Source organism: Onychomys torridus, chromosome 4 (assembly GCF_903995425.1).
Source record: "Onychomys torridus chromosome 4, mOncTor1.1, whole genome shotgun sequence".
NCBI classification, from domain to species: Eukaryota; Metazoa; Chordata; class Mammalia; order Rodentia; family Cricetidae; genus Onychomys; species Onychomys torridus.
This window is the reverse complement of record NC_050446.1, coordinates 22,365,885-22,389,738: the sequence shown is the minus strand read 5'-3', so window position 1 is coordinate 22,389,738 and position 23,854 is coordinate 22,365,885. Positions and strand designations below refer to the sequence as shown.

At 36.8% G+C, this 23,854-nt stretch overlaps 1 protein-coding gene across 4 annotated transcripts in view; it reads left to right on the top strand.

Moving 5' to 3' along the window:
• Nucleotides 1-23,854, top strand: part of Gtdc1 (glycosyltransferase like domain containing 1) — a 339,264-nt gene that overhangs the window by 116,411 nt on the left and 198,999 nt on the right. For 3 of the 4 annotated variants that reach the window (XM_036185479.1, XM_036185476.1, XM_036185477.1), the window contains 2 exons: nucleotides 16,238-16,405; nucleotides 20,523-20,696. In XM_036185479.1, coding sequence (XP_036041372.1) covers nucleotides 16,238-16,405; nucleotides 20,523-20,696 — 342 coding nt within the window. The remainder of the gene's footprint in view (nucleotides 1-16,237; nucleotides 16,406-20,522; nucleotides 20,697-23,854) is intronic. The other variant, XM_036185478.1, reaches the window with a different exon arrangement.

The window sequence follows — 23,854 nt, the reverse complement described above, 5'->3', positions numbered from 1 at the left end:
GGATTAAACAAATTTGGGCATCTTTCACTTTCACCATTTGAAATATCAAAGGTTTGCTGTCAACATCATCTTTCACTTTCACCATTTGAAATATCAAAGGTTTGCTGTCGACATAGCTTCAGTTGTATATTTATATTTCAGTTTCCAAAAGGAAATGGTAAAGAGCACCATGTCATTGTAGTTTAATTTTTTTCCCTTACTAACTACACAGACTCATATATTACATGTAAATATGTGTGCATATATGCACATGGTCACATATATGCTGTGCACAAATATATTCATGTATGCTAAATATTCACTCAATAGAACGTAGACATATGTGATCTAAGGTAGCTTTTTCTATGTTTTCTGGATTAGTAGATACTCACACTGTCCTAATTTTTCAGCACTTAACTGTCATTACACACTGAAATATCTTCCAGTGTTGTTTACAAGAGTTTCTTTTTTATGCCAAAGGTCAAATTTAGATTCCTTTTTTGCCTTTCTTATGACATTCTGCATATTTCCTAATACTTTTAGACTATATGTACAGGTGGGTGAAAGAAAGAAATAGTTCACTCAGACAGGAAACTTTCATATCTGGGCTAGGTGTCAACCATGGCTGAGATGGCATGTGGCTGGATTACCATTGTGTGGCCTTATGACACATGGCCATCAATCATATGAGTCTTCAGTAGAGGCACCGAGAGACTAATTTGAGAGTTAGATGGATATTTGTAGAGTCTCTTAATTCATATTTTTACTTATATTAAAATACATTGTGTATATGCTTTGTGAGAGATAAGCCAAGGTAAGTGTTTATAAGCTTTTCCTTGGATGAATAGAAGTTATTTTGTTTTCCTCGTGTGTAGACTAATTTTCATCCAGACTTCTAGCTTGAAATTGTGTGCAGGATTGGAGTTAGCAAGCAGGCTTCAAAACCCTATAGTATCCGTATTGACTCTGGCAGCCTCTCTAGCTGACTTAGAGCAGCCTTCTGCATTTTGCACTCAGTCACTTGGTATGGAAATATTGAATAGGAAATTGAATTCTTTCTTACTGTGATATGGTTAATTGTCATATATAGTATGATATAATAGAAAAATATACATGTATCTGAAGTTACCATGTAGTTTAGATTTCTTGAATGTCTTTAATGCTTATTTTACATATTTCTAATATTTTATGTGTTTTCTATATTTCATACCCCCATACATATGTAACTATTAGTTAATTTATAGATTAAAAAAAGAAGTCAAATATTTAAGTTGTCAGTGATAGTTTTTTTTTTCTTTAAATAGATGTACAGACTTTCCATTTCCAGTTTACTCTATTTGATCTTGCAAAGATTGGCTTTTGAGTTTTTCTTCTCTCTGAATAGACTGGAGAATGTAAGTTAGAATTTTCTCATAAAGGTTTCAAGAAATTAATGTTTATAAAAGTGTTTGTCTTTGAAGTAAGAACGTAAAAGGTCATAGTCTAGTCTTGGAATTCACACCTTCAGGCTTTTTCTGTTGGAAACAATAGACTACATCATTGAACATTTTAAAAAATGTATTATTCTTATTATCTTACATCCTGACCGCAGTTTCCCCTCCTTCCCACCCCACTTCTGCCCCTGCCCTCCATACACTCTTTCTTCTTTTATTCAGAAAAGTTCAGGCCTCCCATGGTGATCAACGAAACATGGCATATCAAATTGCAGTAGGACTAGGCATCTCCCCAATATTAAGGCTGGGCGAAGTAACCCAGTATGAGGGGAAAAGTCCCGAAAGCTAGCATCAGAGTCAGATAGCCCCTGCTCCCACTATTTTGTAAAATTGTAAAGCATATGCAGAGGTGAGTCCCATGTAGGCTCTCTGGTTGGTGGTTTATTCTCTGTGAGCCCCTAAGAGCCCACGTTAGTTGTTTCTGTGGGCTCCCTTGTGGTCACTCTGGCTCCCACAGTCCTTCATCCCCCGCTTCTGCAGGATTCCCCAAAGTCTGCCCAATGTTTGGCTGTGTGTCTTTCCATCTGTTTCCATCAGTTGCTGGATGAAGCCTCTCTGAAGACCATTGGACTAGGCACCAATTTATATAGCAGAATATCATTAGGAATACTTTTATTGACTTTCTTTACTTTTTTTTTGGTCAGTTGTGTTTGTTTGGTTCTATCCTAAGTTTATGGGCTATCTATCCTCTGGGTCCTGGCCCTGGCCCATTAGCCAGTGTCAGCAGTGGGCTTCCTTTCATGGCATGGGTCTCAAGCTGAACCAGTTTTTGGTTGGCAACAATTTCTGTGCTATTAGCACATCTTGTAGACAGAAAAAAATTGTAGATAGCAGCTTATGTGGTTGGGTAGGTGTCCTATTCCCTCTCCTTGAAATTTTGCCTAGTTACAGGAGATAGCCAGTTCAGGCTTCATATCCCCTATTGATACAAGTCTTAGTTAGGGTCACCCTCATAGATTCCTGGGAATATTTATTGCTCTAGGTTTCTAGCTTATACCAAAGATGTCCACCCAATTCCAGTTGTGTCTCCCAGTACTCTCTCCTCCATCCTCCTTCAACCTGATTCTTCCTGTTCCCATCTACCCCCCTCCTCCACCAGCCATGTCTGTTCTATTTCCCCTTCCCAGGGAAATTCATATGTACCCCAGCCCTTGAGCCTTCCTCATTACTTAGCTTCTCTGGGTCTATGGATTGTGAAGGATAGCTTGGTTATCCTTTACTTTACAGCTAATATCCACTTATAAGTTAGCACATATCATGTTTGTCTTTCTGGATCTGGGTTCTTCACTCAGGCTTATTACTTTCTAGTACCATCTATTTGCCTGCAAATTTCATGATGTCATTGTTTTTAACAGCTGAGTAATGCTCAATTGTATAAAGGTACCACAATTTCATTATCCATTCCTCATTTGAGGGATGTCTAGGTTGTTTCCAGTTTCTGGCTATTATGAATAAAGCTGCAATGAACATAATTGCGTAAGTGTTCTTGTTATAGGATGGAGCATTCTTTGGGTATGTGCCCAGAAGTGGTATAACTGGGTCTTGATGTAGATCAATTTCCAATTTTCTAAGAAACCACCATATTGATTTCGAAAGTGGCTATACAAGCTTGCACTCCCACCAACGATGAAGGAGTGTTTGTTCCATTAGCTCCACATATTCTGTGGTGCATGAGCTGTGACTTTTGTTTTTTATCTTAGCCATTTTGACAGGTGTAAGATGGAATCTCAGAGTAGTTTTGATTTGTATTCAGTGAACATTTTTTTTTTCTCAAACATCCCTTGAATGCCTACTATATACAGTATACTTTTAACATTTGTAGTAATTGTCTAGGGGAACCCTTATAAACAAAGTGATATGCAAAGTAGCAAAACATCAGGGTATTAAATTATCTGTGGGAGGTACTTTTCCAAGTGGTATATAAACACCAATTTTACAGAAGATCTAGAATTTTTTATTTTTTTATTTTTTAGTTTTTCGAGACAGAGTTTCTCTGTATAGCTTTGTGCCTTTCCTGGAACTCACTCTATAGCCCAGGCTGGCCTAGAATTCACAGAAATCCTCCTGTCTCTGCCTCTAGAGTGCTGGGATTAAAGGTGTATGCCACCACCACCTGACTAGAATATATATCTTAGATTTACCAAAACTAACAGTGAAGCAATAGTCAAAATACAGGGATAATCTCTATGAAAAACAGTAAAATAAATAAACAAACAAACAAACAAACAAATAAATAAAGATTAAAAAAATAAAGAAAAAAACCCCCCACAAATCAAGTGATTAAAAAGTGCAACAGAGAAAAGCATTCTGGAAAACAAATCCAGGACCTGGAAAGATGGATTAACACTTAAGAGTGATTTCCGCTGTTCCAGAGGACCTGAGTTCGTTTCTAGCACAAACACCAGATGGCTTGCAGTGGCCTATAACTACAACACCTAGGGTTTTGACATGCTCTTCTGGCCTCTGTAGGAACCTGCACTTGAATGTGTGTTTGTATGCATACACAAAACTTAAAAAAAAAAAAAGAGAGAGAGAGAGAAAAAAAGTTATTAAAAAAATCAAATGTTCATAAACACCAAAACATAGATTTTTTTTTTTTTTTTTTTGGTTTCTCTTTTCGCCTTTCCTGAAACTCACCTCTGTAGACTAGGCTGGCCTCAAACACACAGAGATCCGCCTGGCTCTGCATCCCGAGTGCTGGGATTAAAGGCCTGTGCACCATCACCATCTGGCTTCAAAAAATAGAATTTTAAGATCTATTATGGAATGAATCCTTAGAAAGTGTTTTAGTTTATCCTGAATAATTGTAGAAGTGACTCAAAAAATAGAACCATCATATTTTCCATGTTTCCTTATCCCTGCACAACTGTAGATTAGTTTGTGTGCAAGGACGCAGGTTTTATTATTTTTGTTTTGAGTATTTTAATTTTCATTGTATCATAAATTTCAAGCCTAAATACACTGAAGTTGCCCGAAAGCTGCCGTGTATCTTCCTCTACTTTCTCCACCATCTCAGACATATATAAATTTGAGCTTTCGTATCTATACAAATGATGTACACAGATTACTCTGGCTTTACTGGTGAGTGTTTCCTTAGATATGTGTAAATATAGATAATACTGGTAGTGCTATGACTGTACTTGCATCCATTAACTTGGATCTCCAGTCTTCTTACTTTGTGTAGTGTTTAGAAATGAACCTCAGAGACTCTTGAGTGGAATGAACTCAAGGGCAAAGAACGTTCCAATATAAAATATTATGTGTATTAAAGAATAGTCATCAACCATAAATTAGTCAAGATTTGAATTACAAATATTTTACATACTAATTATATTAGTTATAGAACTAAAACACTATATGAAGTGTTCCCAGAACACTCCGTAAGTTAGATGTTGTTGCATGTTAATTGACTGGTTTCTTTAAGCCCGACATTCATAAATCCCTAAAGATGATAGAAATTATTATTAGGTTATTATACATTCCTTATCTTAATACCAAGTTGACATCCAACTTTCCCCTTGAGTTGCTTTTCTTTGGATTACATCTTAAATATTTGATATATTAGAATGATGAAATAGAAAATACCTGAAGTACCATTCGAAAGTGAGTAATAGGCTCATTGAAAACTGATATCAAATGATACATCCTAGAACTCTTTTGGGTTCTTAAGTATGATGGGACATGGATGTTTTCAAACTTCTTTTAATGGTAAAAGTGATGGCTACATTAAACACTTTCAACAAAGAATCAACTGTTTTTGTTTTTTAAGTGTCACTGAGGGAATGAATGAATGATTGATTTAAAGATAAATATTAAGAATTGTTGAAAATAGGGAACAAGAAAGATCCAAGGTGTGCCATATTAAGGAAATCCTAGGATACTAAAGTAAATAATGACACATCTAGTGTATCACAGCAAAGAGATACATTCATACTTGAATGGGAGGAACCACACTAACATAAAATATTGGAGAAACATTTTGAGATGGTATTTAATAAACCAGAATATACAGTCTTTAACAGATGTTTTTGTTGACTTAGGTCCTTTGTCTAACTAAATCTTCAATTTTTTTCTATTATATGGTCTCTCTCACAAGCTGGCATCTGCTTATATTCAGTATTTATAAAACCAGTTTCTTTATTTATGTACTACTGCACCCTATGATTTGTCTTGATCCTTGTGTTTGGTAATGTGACCACTACCTATGTGCTTATGCAAAGCTAGAAACCTTTGAGTCATAGGTGGCCTTTGCCTGCAGTAAGCACGCCAGGTACTTTTCTTCTATCATTCTCAGTTTCAGCCATTCTTTCCTGCCCAGTGCCTGTCACTTCCTTGAGATTTCAGTAGGTTGACTTCTTCATTGGAATAGGCGCTGCTGGAATGCATGTCCTTAGTCAATCTTTGCCAGCAGTCCTTTAGTCCAGTCACTCAAGAAATACGTGATGAATGAGAGGAATAAATTTCTTCACATCAATATGGTTCTTTATATAATTTATGTGCTGTTTCCCAGCATAGATGGTAATGAGTACTATTGGCATAAATATAGTGAGTTCATTCTAATTTCAGATGATTAAAAATTGCTCTGAAGAGGTGACAAAGGGTATAGATGCAGAACAACATGCCTTGAAGCTCCCCTTTACTTTCCGTAACCACCCTCGCTCTTGTCTTGTCCTCTCGTGGTCGCTCCTTCCTTTCACATTCCTCCCTTCCAGCCTCTCCATTTGACATCACTCTAATCAAGGAATCTTCACACAGTTGCTGGCGTTTGTTTGTTTGTTTGTTTGTTTATTTACTTTGTCTTCCTTCTGTCGTCCCGTGATTCCCTACAGTAGAAAAGTAGTCTGGTGTATGAAGTAATCTTAATTTTTTTGTAAAAAGTTTTAATTAAAGTAATAATAATAATAATAATAATAATAATAATAACAACTGATAATACAAAGGCAACTCAACATTTATTTACGTTGCTCTAGTTAAAGATGCTATGGTGTTCCTATCACTAAATATAACTAAAAATCGTAGTTTAGTTGTTGATTTTTTGTTTTTGTTTGTTTGGTTTTTTGCAGAGGACAATTTCTTGCTGTATTGTCTAGGTTGCCTCAACTTACTATGAAGACCAAGCTGCCCTCAATCTTGTAGTCCTTTTCCTGCCTCCTAAAGGCTAGGATTACAATCATACAAAATACCATGCTTTAAAAAGTAGAAGTACTTTTTAAAGTGGTAAAGCAATGTGCTGTTAAGGGTTAAGGGCATAAAGTAAAAACTGCAAACAGTTATTTATACTTACTGCAAACTGAGAAGAATGAAAGAACCAAATCCTTTTTCCTCTTAAAATCTTTCAGTCCATAAAGTAGAGGATTGTGTTTGTGTCTTTCAAAGGTCCATGAACCTATTCAGTCTCACCGTTGTCCAAACTGAGCAAAGTGCTGCATTGTCCTTGGTCTCTGTTCAGTCAAGCTAGTTATTTTCTTCTTAGTCTACTTTTGTTCTCTGTCATATACCCATCATTGAGTCTACAACCTTGCAAAAAATATGTGAGTGATACTTGATGGATAAGATCTTTTTGGAGTGATAATAGGTGATATTTGTAATTTAGTATTTAAAACATTTTTTGCCTAGGATGTATCTTATTAATCATCAAGAGTATAAGGGGGAACCCCATATTGTCCCATTCCAGAATTGGACAACCCAGTAGATGATATTGAACTAATTAATATGAACTTATAAATTAGGTTTTCACCATGGAAGTCAAGAGACTGTTTAGGAAAGTCAGCTAAGTAAGCAGTTATATGTAAATATCCATGAATAAAGGAGTATTAGTTTAGAGAAAGATGATCAATTTAGATAATACAGCTACTGTTCAAATAAGGCTATTTAACTTAGTCACATCAAATCAGTTTTTTGTGTTGATAAACACACTTTACTGTGGTTGTATGTTGACAGTACAGTTTTAGTTTTTCTCCATCACCACAGAAAAATACTCTGAACTGAAAATGCATAATGCTGGAGAGTAGCTATCAAATAGGCAGAGCCTAAAAGATGGAAGGAAAGAACAAACTTTAGTAACGATATTGAGTATAGAATCATATCTCAGAGTTACGTGTTTATTAAAATAACACAAATGGAAGAATTTGCTTTTTGTCAAAGGTCTACTGAAGCTATATGAATTTTATTTAAAAATGCATTTAGAATATGCATGTCTGCATACACATATGTGTGTAACAACTAAGAAAAAAAAAGAGGATGTGAATTTGAAAGGGAGCAGTGGTAGGAGTTAATAGGAGGATTTGGTGGGAGGAAACAGAAGAGGGAATGATGGAATTACGTTACAATCTTTAAATTCTTTTTAATTAGAAATAATAAAAATAAACTAAGTCCTGGTAAATCAAACATGCTGGGTTGCAATTTATTCTTTTTTTCCCTCCTTTTTTTATTTATTATATTTGTGTTTTAATTTTACACATCAGCCATGGGTTCACCTGACCTCCCCCCTCCTGCCCCCGCCGCCGCCTTCCCCCCCAGCCCCTCCCCTTTATTCCCATCTCCTCCAGGGCCAAGACTCTCCTGGGGATTCAATTCAACCTGGTGGATTTAGTACAAGCAGAAGCAGTCCCCTCCTTCCAGGCTGAGCAAAGTGTCCCTGTGTGAGCCTAAGGTTCCAAACAGCCAGATCATGCACTAAGGACCACTCTGGGTCCCACTGCCTGGGTGCCTCCCAAACAGTTCAAGCTATCAGTTGTCTCACTTATCCAGAGGGCCTGATCCAGGTGTGGGCTTTACAGCCTTTGGTTCATAATTCATGTGCTTCCATTTGTTTGGCTTTTTGTCCCTGTGCTTTTGCAGTCTTGGTCTCAACAATTCACACTCTTACAGTCCCTCCTCTTTCTCAACATTTGGACTCCTGGAGCTCCACCTGTGGCTTGGCCAAGGATCTCTGCATCCACTTCCATTAGTTATTGGATGAGAGTTCTAGCACGACAGTTAGGGTGTTTGGGTATCTGATCACCAGACTAGGTCAGATCAGGCTTTCTTTCAACCATTGCCAGCAGTCTACAGAGGATGTATCATTGTGGATTTCTGGGGACCTCTCCAGCACTCTGCCTCTTCCTGTTCTCATGTGGTCTTCATTTATCATGGTCTGTTATTCCTTGTTCTCCCTTTCTGTTCTTGATCCAGCGGGGATCTCCTGTTCCCCTAAGTTTTCTTTCCCTCAAACCTTGCCCTTCATTACTCCCACTCTCGTCCAGGTTGTTGATGTAGATCTCATCCATTTCTCTGTCATTAGGTGATCCCTGTGTCTTTCCTAGGGTCGCTTTATCTATGTAGCCTCCCTGGAGTTGTGTAGCAGTCTAGTCATCTTTGTTTTACATCTAGTATCCTCCTATGAGTGAGTACATACCATGTTTGTCTTTCTGAGTCTGGGTTACCTCACTCAGGATGATGTAGTTAGAGTTTTCCTGCCTGGCCCAGTCAGGACAAATCTCTCTTACCCGCCAGTCCCATAGTTGCTCAGACCCCACCAAGAAAGCACACAGAAACTTACATTGTTTACAAACTGTATGGCCCAGGCAGGCTTCTTGTTATCTACTTCTTCTATCTTAAATTAACCCATTTCTGCTTATCTATACTTTGCCACATGGCTTGTGGCTTACCAGTGTCTTTACACATTGCTTCTCATGGCGGCAGCTGGCGGTGTCTCTCTCCAGCCTTCTACATCCCAGAATTCTCCTCTCTCTTGTCCCACCTATACTTCCTGCCTGGCCACTGGCCAATCAGGACTTTATTTACACAGAGCGATATCCACAGCACTTCCCCTTTTCTTTTTTTTTTAAGGAAGGTTTTAACTTTTACATAGTACAATTACATATAACAAAACAATTATCAAGCAAGAATTACAGTTACAATATTAAAGAAGATATCCTATCTTATATTTGTGAGTCTAAGGTTTTATATCTAACTTATCTTTTATCATTATTGAGGAAATTATAACTATCTAGCCTTCAACCACATCAAAGACCTCAGAAGGATATAATATTACCTGAGAACCAGGAGAAGGATGTAAGCATTTTTCAGGAGTCTTGCAAGAGTAGACAGAGACAGCTGGCAGCCTGGACAGTCACCTAATGTTCCTTTGTAAAGTTGGGGCATCTGTCTTCAGCCCACAGGGCTAGAGTCTCTTGGTCACTTCTCTCAGTGTCCTGTAGAATGTCTGGCCATTTCCTCTGTGAAGCAGGAACCTGAAGGACCATTTTGTCAAGCAAAGTTTAGTGGTCACCTTTCTATGGGTCCTGCATGTCCAGTCGATCAAGCAGTCCAGGCAAGAACAGTTTCTAGCCCAAATGGCTATTTTTGCCAAGGTGAAGATAAGATATGAAGTGTTTTCAATGCCCATCTTCCTCTCTGAAGCAAATCGGTGCTGCCAGGAGCAGACATGTCTCACTGTCCAGAAAGTCTAAATTTTAAAAATATTTTAAATGCCATATTCTGTAGGTCTTTGAAGTATTTGAAGATTACCTATCTATCTGAAATATCTCTGTGTATACCTAGAAGACTTAACTAACATGGCTACGAGTATGATTATCATAGATGACTAATTATCAATCTATTTTTAATTATCCATTACAATTTTAAATGAGCTATATAAACATACCTTAAACAAGAGTAGAAATATACATACAATATAACAAAATTAACTAAGTTTGTATCAATAGACTAAAATCTAAACCAATGTAAAACATTTTAAACAAGTTGTTGCTCTTTAGAAGTAAGTTCCCTAATCTACCCTTTCATCCTATTATATCTATATCATATTCCCCTTTCTTCTTTAGAAAGAGATCTCATTTATAATCAACCTGCTTTAAAGTAAAATATTGGTTTTTCTCTGTCCCACACCAGAGGGCTCTTCTGATTTGGGACACAAGAATCTCTTAACCTTTTCTTTTAGCAATATGTCTGGGTTTAGAGGAGTGAGCCAATTCCATCTCCAAAGCCAGCTTGATAATTTTGGGAAATTGGGCGTAGTTTCTCTTACTACTTCCTGCTGGAGGGGGGTGCTGTATCTTATGGGGATACAAAGAAAATTTTAGGATTATGGAGTAGTCCATTAGGGTGAACCTCTGAGCCAGTTGCCTTGAAACCATTCTGGATGTCAGATCATCTGGGCCATGGTTTCATCGGAGACCTTTCAGGTGGTCTTGGCTGATCAAACCTGATATATCTTAATCTGGAACAAATCCACAGCCTCTGGCTTTCTGTGGAAACAAAAGCAGAGACTCTTTTCCAAAGCAACATATCCTTATATCCAAATTTCGAAGTCAAGGTACCTTTAAAATTTACATATTTGTTTAACTCAACAGCTTTTACGATCAAATCTTTTTCTGCAGTTAAAAATCCCAAAGACAAGACAAACCAGATTCTCTGTGTAATATTCATCTTTGTAAGTCTGAAACACCGCTGTGGCTGCTGGCTCCACCTCCCTCAGCTTCCCAACATGGCGGTGGTACAGTTTACCACCAGCTCTGGGTCTGGAGCCATGTGTACCATCAACTATCAGAAACAGTTCTATCAAAGCATCACATAGCCCAGAAACCTTTTTTTTTAAACTAGCAAAGGCTAAATCCACCATGCAGCAGAGTAAAGTACTGCTTGTAGATTTCCTCATTCCCGCTGCACTGCAGGTCAGATGTATATGCCAGGAACCCGCCATAGTAGCTCAAACCGGCAGGCTGCTGCTAACTTGAGAGAGACAATTAGGACGCTGTTTTTAGCTCCATTTTAGAATCTTTTTTCTCAGGTTTTAGGTGGAAACTCTTGCCAACACGTTGGGCACCATTTGTAGTTAGAATTTTCCTGCCTGGCCCAGTCAGGACAAATCTCTCTTACCCGCCAGTCCCATAGTTGCTCAGACCCCACCAAGAAAGCACATAGAAACTTACATTGTTTACAAACTGTATGGCTGAGGCAGGCTTCTTGTTATCTACTTCTTCTATCTTAAATTAACCCATTTCTACTTATCTATACTTTGCCACATGGCTTGTGGCTTACCAGTGTCTTTACACATTGCTTCTCATGGCGGCAGCTGGCGGTGTCTCTCTCCAGCCTTCTACATCCCAGAATTCTCCTCTCTCTTGTCCCGCCTATACTTCCTGCCTGGCCACTGGCCAATCAGAACTTTATTTACACAGAGCGATATCCACAGCAGGATGATGTTTTCTAGATCCATCCATTTGCCTGCAAACCTCATGATGTCATTATTTTTCTCTGCTAAGTAGTACTCCATTGTGTATATGTACCATATTTTCTTTATCCATTCTTCAGTTGAAGGGCATCTAGGTTGTTTCCAGGTTCTGGCTATTACAAACAATGCTGATATGAACATAGCTGAGCAAATGCCCTTGTGGTATGATTGAGCATTCCTTGGGCATATGCCCAAGAATGCTACAGCTGGGTCTTGGGGGAGATGGATTCCCAATTTTCTAAGGAAGCACCATATTGATTTCCAAAGTGGCTTTACAAGCTTGCATTCCCACCACCAGTGGAGGAGAGTTCCCTTTGCTCCACATCCTCTCCAGCATAAGCAGTCTTCTGTGTTTTTGATCTTAGCCACTCTGACAGGTGTAAGGTGGTATCTCAGAGTCGTTTTGATTTGCATTTCCCGGATAATTAGGGATGTTGAACAATTCCTTAAATATCTTTCAGCCATTTGAACTTCCTCTGTTGAGAATTCTCTATTTAGTTCTATAGCCCATTTCTTAATTGGAATGTTGGACATTTTGATGTCTAATGTCTTGAGTTCTTTGTATATTCTGGACATCAGCCCTCTGTCAAATGTGGGGTTGCTGAAGACCTTTTCCCATTCTGTAGGCTGTCACTTTGTCTTGTTGACCATGTCCTTTGCTCTACAAAAGCTTCTCAGTTTCAACAGGTCCCATTGATTGACTGTTTCTCTCAGTGTCTGTGCTACTGGTGTTATATTTAGGAAGTGATCTCCTATGCCAATGCGTTCAAGACTACTTCCTACTTTCTTTTCTATCAGGTTCAGAGTAACTGGATTTATGTTGAGGTCTTTGATCCACTTGGACTTAAGTTTTGTGCACGGTGACAGATATGGATCGATTTGCAGCCTTTTACACATTGACATCCAGTTATACCAGCACCATTTGTTGAAGATGCTTTCTTTTTTCCATGGTACATTTTTGGCTTTTTGTCAAAAATTATATGTTCATAGGTGTGAGGGTTAATGTCAGGGTCTTGAATTCGATTCCATTGGTCCACATGTCAGTTTTTAGGCCATTACCAAGCTGTTTTTATTATGGTAGCTCTATAGTAGAGCTTGAGGTTGGGCATTGTGATGCCTCCAGAGGTTGTTTTATTGTACAGGATTCTTTTGGCTATCCTGGATTTTTTTGTTTTTCCATATGAAGTTGAGTATTATTCTTTCCAGGTCTGTGAAGAATTGTGTTGGTAATTTGATGGGGATTGTGTTGAATCTGTAGATTGCTCTTGGTAAGATTGCCATTTTTACTATGTTAATTCTGCCTATCTATGAACATGGGAGATCTTTCCATTTTCTGACATCTTCTTCAATTTCTTTTTTGAGGGACTTAAAGTTCTTGTCATATAGGTCCTTCACATGCTTAGTTAGTGTAACCCCAAGGTATTTTATATCATTTGTGGCTATTGTAAAGGGTGATGTATCTCTGATTTCCTTCTCAGCCTGTTTGTCTATTGTATATAGGAGGGCTACTGATTTTTTTTTTTTTTTTTTGAGTTGATCTTGTATCCTGCTATGTTGCTGAAGGTTTTTATTAGCTGTATCAGTTCCTTGGTTGAATGTTTGGGGTCACTCATGTATACTATCATGTCATCTGCAAATATGGAAACCTTGACTTCTTCCTTTCAAATTTGTATCCCCTTAATCTCCTTATGTTGTCTTATTGCTCTGGCTAGAACTTTCTTGAGTTATCTGTAATAAAAAGTTTGCTTAAAAAAAATAATGAATGACACAGCCAAAATGGTATCTCTCTTCAGTCTTGTTTCCTTATGTAGTCAGTAATTGTAGTATTGAGGATCCTGCGCAGAAGATTTTATGGGTCAAGCTAGAGAAAACAAAGTTCACTAGAATCATGTGTGGTGGCCATGACAATGAGTATAAGTCCTCTGCTCTGTTTGTCAATGCATATCCATGCTATCTAGGATGCAAAAAAAAAAAAAAAAATAGCTTCTCAAAGATCATGCTTATAGACAAATCTCACCATTTTCTTTATACATTAAGCAAAGAGAGTGACATATATATGGCTTTTATTCAAGCTGAGCAGAAAAGAATAAATTCCTGTATTTCAAATTTCTGCAGGTATGAAACAATTACAGCACATATATGGACACAATTCCAACTCTATGGACTTATATTCATGTGCTTATAGCATTGAGCCATTTGGTTAAACAAATATAATAGCAACGTATTTGTATTTGGGGCAAAATGGTAAGCTAATGAAATAGCTGTTAATTTGAATTCTGTAGACATTTTAAATATAGGTTTCTTTTACAGAGATAAAAGTTGCAATTTAAAGCTCTTTGGTGGTTTAAAAACAGCTTAATTCTGTAGTAGCCTTATAATAAGTACTAATCCTGCTTATACATTGATTGTGGTATGTCATGTTTATGAACGATTGCCCAACTGCTTTCTCTGGGCTTTATGTTAATTTAAAAATATTAAGCATAAAACCTTATAAGATCTTCCTGCTGAGATAAACTGTTCAATTTAACTTGTGCTCAGTCAGCAGCTGTCAGAAATTATCTTGTTCCTAGTGGTTTTTGTTCTCACCTATGCCCTTTCCTGCCAGAGTCCCACTGTGGGATGATAAAGTATATCTTATGAAGCTTTATTGCCTAAATGGTACCTGAGGCAAGATGAGCATTGGTAGCTGAGATTTAGCTCTTGACCAAATGATGCCTTTCATTGTCTAATGATCAACTGTTAAAAACTAGAAGTTTGAACAAAAGTTAAAAAAAAAATATTCTGTGAAGTATAGCTAGCTGCATTCTTTTTGTGGGCATTTTCATTACTTTGGATTGTAGAGCTAAAGATTCGAGGAATTGCCTGTTCAGTTTAGCACTTTACCTGTGAATAAACAGAGAAGTACTTAACTAGTAGATAGAGGTAAAGGAACTCTGTTTTAACATTTGTTATGGGATATAATTAATTTCTTAATGATTAAGCACACTAATGGAAATGGTATTGCAGTGTCAAATTATTAAGACTGAAAATTCATTGGCATTTTTCTTCTGAATGTATTGATCCATGCTGGGGGAAATCTTCCTTTATCAAAGTTAACAGTTTGGCTGGAGAATATCTAAGATGATAGACTTGCTTTTTTTGTGAAATGTTAAATAAATTTTTTCTTTTACTTAATAATATTCCTCAAAATTTGTCACTTTAACATGTAGTACTCATCAAAACTTGAAAGAGGACAGTGAATAGCACACGTCGAATTCAGTCAAACTGAATTCCTGTTTATGCTATAAATACTTAGTAATAATCATGCCTTTTGTGTGAAAAGCTAGTGCTGCAGATTTTGTGAACACATCAAATTAACCATTTGCCTTGTCAACAAGGGGGTTTATAGTCAAGAGTCATTTGAATAACAAGGATGGTATTTTGTATTTAAGTCTAGACCAACAGAAGTATTTGTATGGTAAGTCATCCTCCAGCAATAGTAACTGTGGCGCAATGAAAACAATTCAGTGGTTTCTGCTTTGGCACTGACTCCAAGTGTGGTTGTAGCAAACACTCAATCTTTCTGCACTTAACTTTTTAGAATTAAGCTGGAAGGGTTATCTGAATGTTCCAGCTGTCTAGGTGCTGTCCCTTTTCATCTCCGTATGTGGTAGGTATCTCCTCAGGGAGCCCTTTCCAGACTGTCTAAATCTCTTAGACCTCCAGTTTTGTTTGTTCCTCCAATGCTTTGAGCACAACTCCATAAAAGTCAGTAGTCATCCTTCTGGGCTGTCTTGACCAACATTTCTGTTCTTCTCGACTTCCTTTATCACACAATAGGAATTTAAATGCAGAGTGAGAGCAAATAAGTATTTTGTTTTATTTATAAACATGGATAGATAAACTTCCATTTTTGTTTTTCTACAATCAACCTTCTTTCATTTTTTTTTTTTTTTTTTTGGTTTCTATAAGGGGTTTTACATATCTAGTGCCAGCCATTAGCAGTCTAGTAATAGAGGAAAAATGATTTTTTTCTTAGTCTAAGGATTATAGGATACTTTAAAGGAGGCATTGAGAACACATGCCAAGAGAAAAGACCACACTACATAAGTATATTGCACAAATCAAAAAGAGTTTTGTTGAAACATGAACATGTAATGATCCTGCTTGTGTATTGAATTTCAGTTGTTGGTTGCAGTGAAAGTAGCAAGCATATGTAGTCCTCATCCAGCCTTTCCTTTATTTCTTTTGTCCTTCAGATAGAACTTTTCTTGCTTTCTTATAAAATCCAGTCAATTTCCTTGCTTTTTCTTCTTCCTGTCCCTCAGAAACTGAGCTGAGATGAGACCAATGAAATCAGGACTTTTAAAGTTCTTAGCAGTTGCTTTTTAAGAGGTCAGAACTGGGACTGCTTCTGCATGGCACTAAGTCAAGCATTTATGTGTCCCTATAGGGATATGTGTGTCTTGGGGTGGGAAGAAGGGGAGAGGAGAAGGGCAAAGGGTGGCCCTTCAAGCATTTTTCGAATAGTAAATCTTTATTTCTTTCTTAGGACCCTTTTTGCAAGCTCAGTACTTAACCTGACTGAACTGGCTGCCCTTCGGCCTGATCTGGGCAAACTGAAGAAGATCTTGTATTTCCATGAAAACCAGTTGGTATATCCTGTCAAGAAATATCAAGAGAGGGATTTTCAGTATGGATACAACCAAATTCTCTCATGGTAGGTATAGATTGTATAAGAATTGGTCTTTGTCATCTTTCCCCTACTTTTCTCAAAACAGATTTGTAGGAGTGGGGGATGCATGTACACAGGCCAGAAGAGGGCGATGGGTGCCTTCTGTCATTCTCCGCCTCTTCTTTTGAGACAGGGTCTCTCCCTAAATCCAAGTCTTCTATTTTTCTCTGCTAGACTTGAAACTAGCAAGTACCAGAGTTGTTTATATCTGTGCCCTTCTAGGAGCTGGGCTTATAGGCAGGTACTGTGTGCCCAGTTTGCTGCGTGGGTGCTTGAGTTTGAACTTGGATCTTCATGATTTTGAAGCAATTTCTTTTTACTGATCATCTATCTTTCCAGTCCCCATATTTTTCTTTGTAGATGGTAAGATTGTAAATCTGGAGAACACGATAAATCTATAAGCATATTAAGTCAGGCACAGGTGTTTGACGATTCTTTCCATAACATTAATTATGTGTATTTCTGCAGGATTTATAATAACACTGCTATTCAATTTATTTTATATATATATATATAAACACATACATACGCTAATTATCCAATTATACCTTGAACTAGTTATCTTATGTTTTACATAACATTCAAAATAGAATATAAATTGTTGACAAGAATCTATGCCCCTTAATTCCTTGTCTTTTATTTAAATTGTAGAAAACCCAGAAAGTTCTTTTTTCAACTACTTTCACTGTATTCAGCTAAATTTAGTAGAGAAGTTAAAATTCTCTTTGTATCTCCTACTTTTGTTTGCTTTATTTTTGGCTTGTTTATTTTGTTTCTTTTAAGACAGAAATTGTAGAAAATGGAATGTGAATGTTTCCGTGTTTCTCATCCCTCCTCCCACTGAACCTTCTGAAATGTGTCTGAAAATACCTGCCATTTCAAAGGTGAAGGCCTTCTCTGTTGTTACTCCAATACAGTGTTTCTCCTGATACTTACTGAAAGAAGTTCCTTAGCAACCCTATACCAGCTTTCCTATAGAATCCTTTTGTATCACTGCATGAGACACATGGAATCAATTTCAGAGTGAATGCATACATGTTACACACCTTCATTAAGTAGTTATTAGCTATAGGGATTGAAAAAGTGTTTGAACAAACCTTGCTAGTCTGTTCCTTAGTTTAGTTGACATAGAAATGCAGCTCTAATGGTACTAATTGTGTTGAGCATGTTGTAAATGTTTTTCTATAGTCATTTTTACAAGCTGCTGAGATTGGGAGGGAGCAGTGCTATCAAAACAGTAGAACTGCTGCGGTCAAATGTCTCATAAAAAGCAACTGTTTTCAAATTCATAATAAAATTGAAATACTTCATCTTGAAATGGCAATAGGAAAATATGTTTCAAAATGAAAATGAGGGGCTGGAGGGATGGCTCATAGGTTGATAGCACTGGCTCAATTCCCAGCACCCACCTGGCAATTCTCACCTCCTTGTAACTCCAGTTCCAGGGCTCTGACACCCCCTCTTAGTCATGCATGCAGGCAAAACACCAATGAACATAAAAGTAAATTTCTATATACTTAAAAATATGAAAATGAAATTCCCTTGTATTTTATCAATATGTAAAACATTAGTAATATTCTTGTGATATCTTAAATGTGTGCCTTTATTTTTCAGATACTATGGTTTTATTACCCTGTGAAACCACAAGGGAGTAATTAAATATTTTTGCCTTTATGTGTGGCCTTAAAGTTAATGGAAGTTACGCCCACTCATATCAGGGAGGAAATATGTAAAAAGGTATATTTCTTTAGACAAATGTGAATATTTAACAACATAGACCATTTTAGATTAATAGTAGTTGGGTGGTGTGCCTGTTTCAGGCAGATATTAAATTTAAAAAATAGCTCACTACTCCTCTTCTCCTTTACAAATGATTGTTTTTCCTCATAGGGAGAGAGAATGAAACCTTGCATATCATTTTTCATTATTTCTCCTTTCAAGAGGATAAGCTGATAGACAAGCTTGTGGAGAAATAGCAGGACTACATCATCATTTGGCTTCGTAATAGGAAAAAAAAAGATTTCACAGTTGTCCAGAGGAAAAATAAGAATGTCAGAAAGCAGTCTTGTTCCAATTTCTTCGAAAAGAACAACTTCTTTAAATTCTTCTTCAGTGTTCTTGCTGACTTCTGCTTTTGCTGGCCTTCTCAGCTTTCTTTCTGGACTGTGTGGCAGTTGAGGATTTTAAAGATGACTGGCATAAGCCATCACCTTAGGCAGAGATTCCACTAGCCCTCTGACTTAGGAACACATGCTATAACTGTATATTATAATCCGCTGGTCACTATTACAATATACAACTAATGGTGCAAACAGACTAGGTGTAAAACATTCTTCAACTTTTAGTATAATATAGTATTGGCTTCCTGATTGCTTAGCTTTGTGTCAGCACTTCTGTGATATTCCTTTGTGTTATCCATGTTGTTATTGCCTCCATTCGCCAAATTTTCACCAGGTAGTAGCTGGAAAAAACAAACAAACAAAAAAACAAAAACAAAAACAAAAAAACAGGCAAAAGCAGTTTTAGAGGAAGCATAGAATTGGCAAGTCAGTGTGTCTTTGATTGGGATTTTGTTCTTTTGTGTACTAATAATAGCAGTCCTGCTTGTCTTGGTAAGTATGTTTTAAACTAAGCCAAGGATTAGCTGTGGCATTCATATTTTATCTATAAGCTCTACTTGTTATGATGTTTTTTTATAACCTCATGGTCATTTATGCTTTTTTTCCCCCTAGTCTTATTGATGTATTATTCTTTTGGATGGAATAAAACTAACTGTTTTGTCATGTTCATCTTATGGAGTTTTCCAGTAATACTAAGTGGTTGGAAAACAAACAAGATGTTCTGTGATAAACATGAGTAAAAGCAACTTGGGGAGAAAAGGGTTTATGTCCTCTCAGCAGTCACCGTCCATCATTAGTAAAGTCAGAGAAACACCCCTGACTTGAAGTAGAAAAGGAGGGATGCTGCTAACTGACTTACTCTCAGGCCCACCTGCCTGGAAGGGCCCCACCCACAATTGACCACACCCTTCCAGGCACAATTAGTAATCGAGGAAATGCTATACCAACAGTGCTCATGGCCAGTCTGGTGGGGGGCAGTTCTTCAGCTGAAGTTCCTTCTTTTCAGGTGTGTAAAGTTGAAACCCAAGGAGTCATCATAGACGTTTTCAAGAGTCAGATCTTACTAAATCAATTTTTGTTCATATTACACTTGTAGGTTTTATCCAGCATATCCATAGCTACATTGGCATTCATTGGTGTTGAAGACAATGTAGTAGACATTAAGAAAATTACTGGTTTTGTGTGTGTGTGTGTGTGTGTGTGTGTGTGTGTGTGTGTGAGAGAGAGAGAGAGAGAGAGAGAGAGAGAGAGAGAGAGAGAGAGAGAGAGAGCTAAAACCTGCTTTCACATTTTCTTTAAAAAATGTTTTGTATTTTAAAAATATTGAAGAAAGAAGTCAGTTTGTCAAAATCAATCATCACTATTATATTTCTTTTGTTTGTTTGTAAAGATCAACAATTTTGATCATCTATATATGTAATAAATGTAATAAATCCTAGTAATGTCGATATCTAGATGTATTTCACCATTTTTTCTATTTCCATGACTGTCCTAAGCATACCACAATGCTGAAATAAATTATTTAGAGATGCCATGTAGTATCAGAACTTAAAAATAATATTTTGTCAAGAAAAGGCTAGAACTAGAAATGGACTTTGACTAGTGCTGAAGATATTGTGACCCCATAGGAATAGCTTCATGGGAGTTTGCTCAGAGATTGGGAGGAAGCTATACAGCTGTCTTCCATAGTTGACTGCTTAGAGATATGCTTGGTACTGATAATGTGGAAAGTTTATGAGGTTTGGGAATTAGGCATTAGTTTGAAGTCTTATTTGATTTTATTCAACTATCTAATTTTTCTCTGGTCTGTCTTCTGTGAAGCCATCAACACAACCATTTATAATAGAATACTAAGAACTAATATTTTTGTTAGCTACTCTTTGCAAACCCGAGGTACAAAAGAAAGTCTGATTAGTATGCAGAGAGGTTTTAGGCTTATAAAATAACTCTTAATCATTTTCATTTGCCTTTTCTCTTTACAGTTTGGTGGCTGATGTGGTGGTATTCAATTCCTTTTTTAATATGGAATCGTTCCTTACTTCCATTGGAAAATTCCTGAAGCTGATTCCTGATCATAGACCTAAGGATCTGGAAAGCATAATCAGACCCAAGTGTCAGGTTATTTATTTTCCCATCAGGTTTCCTGATGTAAGCAGGTCAGTGTGTTTGACTCTGTTTTTCACATTTTATCATAAATCAAGTGTATAGAAATTGAAATTCTTTTTCCTAACTTTAACTTTCAGTATAAGTATAATTAAATAGATAATTGAGTTATATCTCTCCATAATTTGATTATATAAACTTTTGATCTTATCAGTGAATAATTAGTCTAGGTATTGAATTTTTTGTTTCTTTACTCTTGTTTATTTGTTTACCAAAGTAGGACACTTAAGGTTGTAGCACTTACTGTTTTATTTCTTTTTTGTTTTGATTGTTGTGTTATAGAAGTAATGTAGGCCTGGCATTTATAATGTTTAACAGTAACTCCTTTAAGTAAATCAGTATTCAATATCATTTTCTAAACGATTTTAATTTTCCATTCTAGTTCCTTGGGCTTCTTTTTCTTCTTCATTTTCACAGTTTGTGTTATCTTAAAAATGAACTAAACCTTCCACATTGGGTTGCAGAAGTACTAAATGTTCGCTTTCTTTGTTACTCAGGGCACTTTTATAACCCGTGTTAACCAAGCTTACCTTGAATTAGAGCGAATGATGTGGTACAAAGGGAACAGTCTAGAATTTTTTGTCATTTACAATTAAACTTAGAAAAATCTATATTTACTACCACTAGGATTATTTCTCCCTAGTGAATAGAAAGTTTTCTTCATTAGGACTTACAATAGCTCACGACACTGGTGTTCTGTAATTACATCCTTAATAGGCATTTTAGAATAGCTTAGTCTCTATAATGTTACTTGTTTTATGTATGTTTTCAGGGCTGACCATTTAGTAATGGATTGCCAGTTGTGCTCTTTCCTGGAGAAAACAATTTCTCCTACTCTCAGCATTCCTTAGTTGTCTACACTTATTTGTGTAGTGTTGAGGCCTCAAGGACTTTCTCCCATTCACTTTGCATGTCTTTGTTCAGCTCATGTTGAGGCAGTATACATATATACCTATATGTATGTAATAATAATTAATGAAAAGAGAGGCTGTGAACTTGAGAGTGAAGAGTGGTATGTGGGAGGGTTTGAGGGAAGGAAAAGAAAGGGAGATTATAATATAATAATCTCAAAAATAAAGAAAATTCAAAGTTTTTCTCTTCTATGTCTGTGATGATTTAATATCCATAGCACATCTTCTACACTCCTCAGTTGACCCAGGTTTCGTTGTAGTGTAATACTCATTATCTCTTTTTAAAATTTTATTTTTAAAAAGTTTTTATATAATATAGTTTGATCACATTATTAACCTTCCCCCTACTTGTCTCAGATCCTTCCTGAACTTCATGTTCTCTCTTTGTCTCTCATTCTCAAAAAGAAAGAAAGAATCAAAACAAAAACCAAAAAGGTAAAAAAAATAAATACCCAAACAAAACAAAAAACATTAATATCCCATGGAATGTGGTTGATATATTCAATGTTATTGCATTGAGAAAACTGATTTGCCTTTTCCCAGCAAGTTATAAATTGAAAATAACTTCTTGGTAAAGGGTAGGACTTTGTGTCTGCTCCCCTTTTCCATGCTGAGATTTTATACTGGTTTGAACTCGTGTGCTGTCAAAAATCTTTTAATAGATAGATAGATAGATAGATAGATAGATAGATAAATTCTGTTGTGTATGGAGGATGCTGTTTCCTTGAAGTTATCTACACCTCTGGTTCTTATAAACTTTCCCTCTCTTCTAGCCCATAGGTCCCTGAGTTTTGAGGAGAAGGGTTTTATAAAGACATTACATTTAGGGCTGTATGCTCCATAGCTTTTCACTACCTGAACATTGTACTGTTGTGGGTCTCTATTACCATCTATTATAAGAAGTACATTCTGTGATGAGGGCTGAGCAATGTATTGATCTGTGGATGTCATTTTATTGCTGTTCTCCTTCAGCAGAATAATGTAATAGGTTTAACTCCTTGGCCCATGACCTATCTATTGTCATATTCTTGGCCCCTTAAATTCAACCCCAAAGTTGTTGATTACTGGTGTAACATTTGTGCCACTTTTACACCAGTATATCTCCCATAATCTTAAAGATTTCTTAGATTTTTTTGCCTGGAATTTTTCATATTTAACATTTTTCTTGAGTGAGCTACCCAATTTCTTCTACTTTGTTTTCAAGACCTGAAATTCACATAACTGTCTCTTAATTTTGATTGTGAGGCTTACCTCTGTACTTGATACTTGACATCCTGAATTTTTTATTTAGAGTTGTATTTAAGTTTGTATTTTTCTTCATGATTCTATTTTTCTGTTAAATTCTACATTTGTGTCTTGAATTGTTTTCATTAATTCCTTCAACTGTTAAGGCATTTATTCATATCCTCTTTAAGGTCCTTGAATGTTTTTATAATTGATAATCTGCAGTCACGGTCTTGTGCTTAAGCTAAATGGCTTTTCCCAAGGCCTATTCCATCAAGGTTGTTGGTTGTTGGAAGAGGTATAATGTCTCGCCTTTTCATTTTTGTATCTGCTCTGCAGTCTAGGCATCTGGAGTTTGAACATTTGAGTTATACTCGGCGTTGTATCTGGTATTGCCTTTGATAGGTGGTTGTTCCACTGTTTGGTTATTGTTGCCTAGTCTGAGTCACAGCCAATTGGCTGTGGGGCCTATAGTAGAGATTGTTTCTGCACATGTGTTGGGAGTTACTAAGGAAATAATGATGGGCTAAAAGGAATGGTTGGGTCCTAACCAATGATCTAAGAATAGTCCACCTTGAATACTGGCAGAAAAGTTCTGTATGTGTTTTTCTGGTAGATAGTAATTTAGGGTTCAAGTTTGATGAAATATCACTTTGTGTCTTTTTCTGTTTCTTTGGTCCCTTCTCCCTCTCCCTCCCTCTCCCTCCTTCTCCTCTCTCTTTGTCTCCCTCCTTTCTTTACTCTCTATACACACATACACCTCTCTTTACCTTTCCCCACTACACACACACACACACACACACACACACACACACACACTCACATGCCTCTTCTCTCCCTCCCTCCTTCACCCCCATACAAACACACACACCTTTTCTCTCCTTTCCCCTGTACACATACATACACATACAAATACACACACACACACACACACACACACATACACCCTCTCTCCCTTTCTCCTATTCCAACCACACACACACACACACACACACACACACACACACACACACACA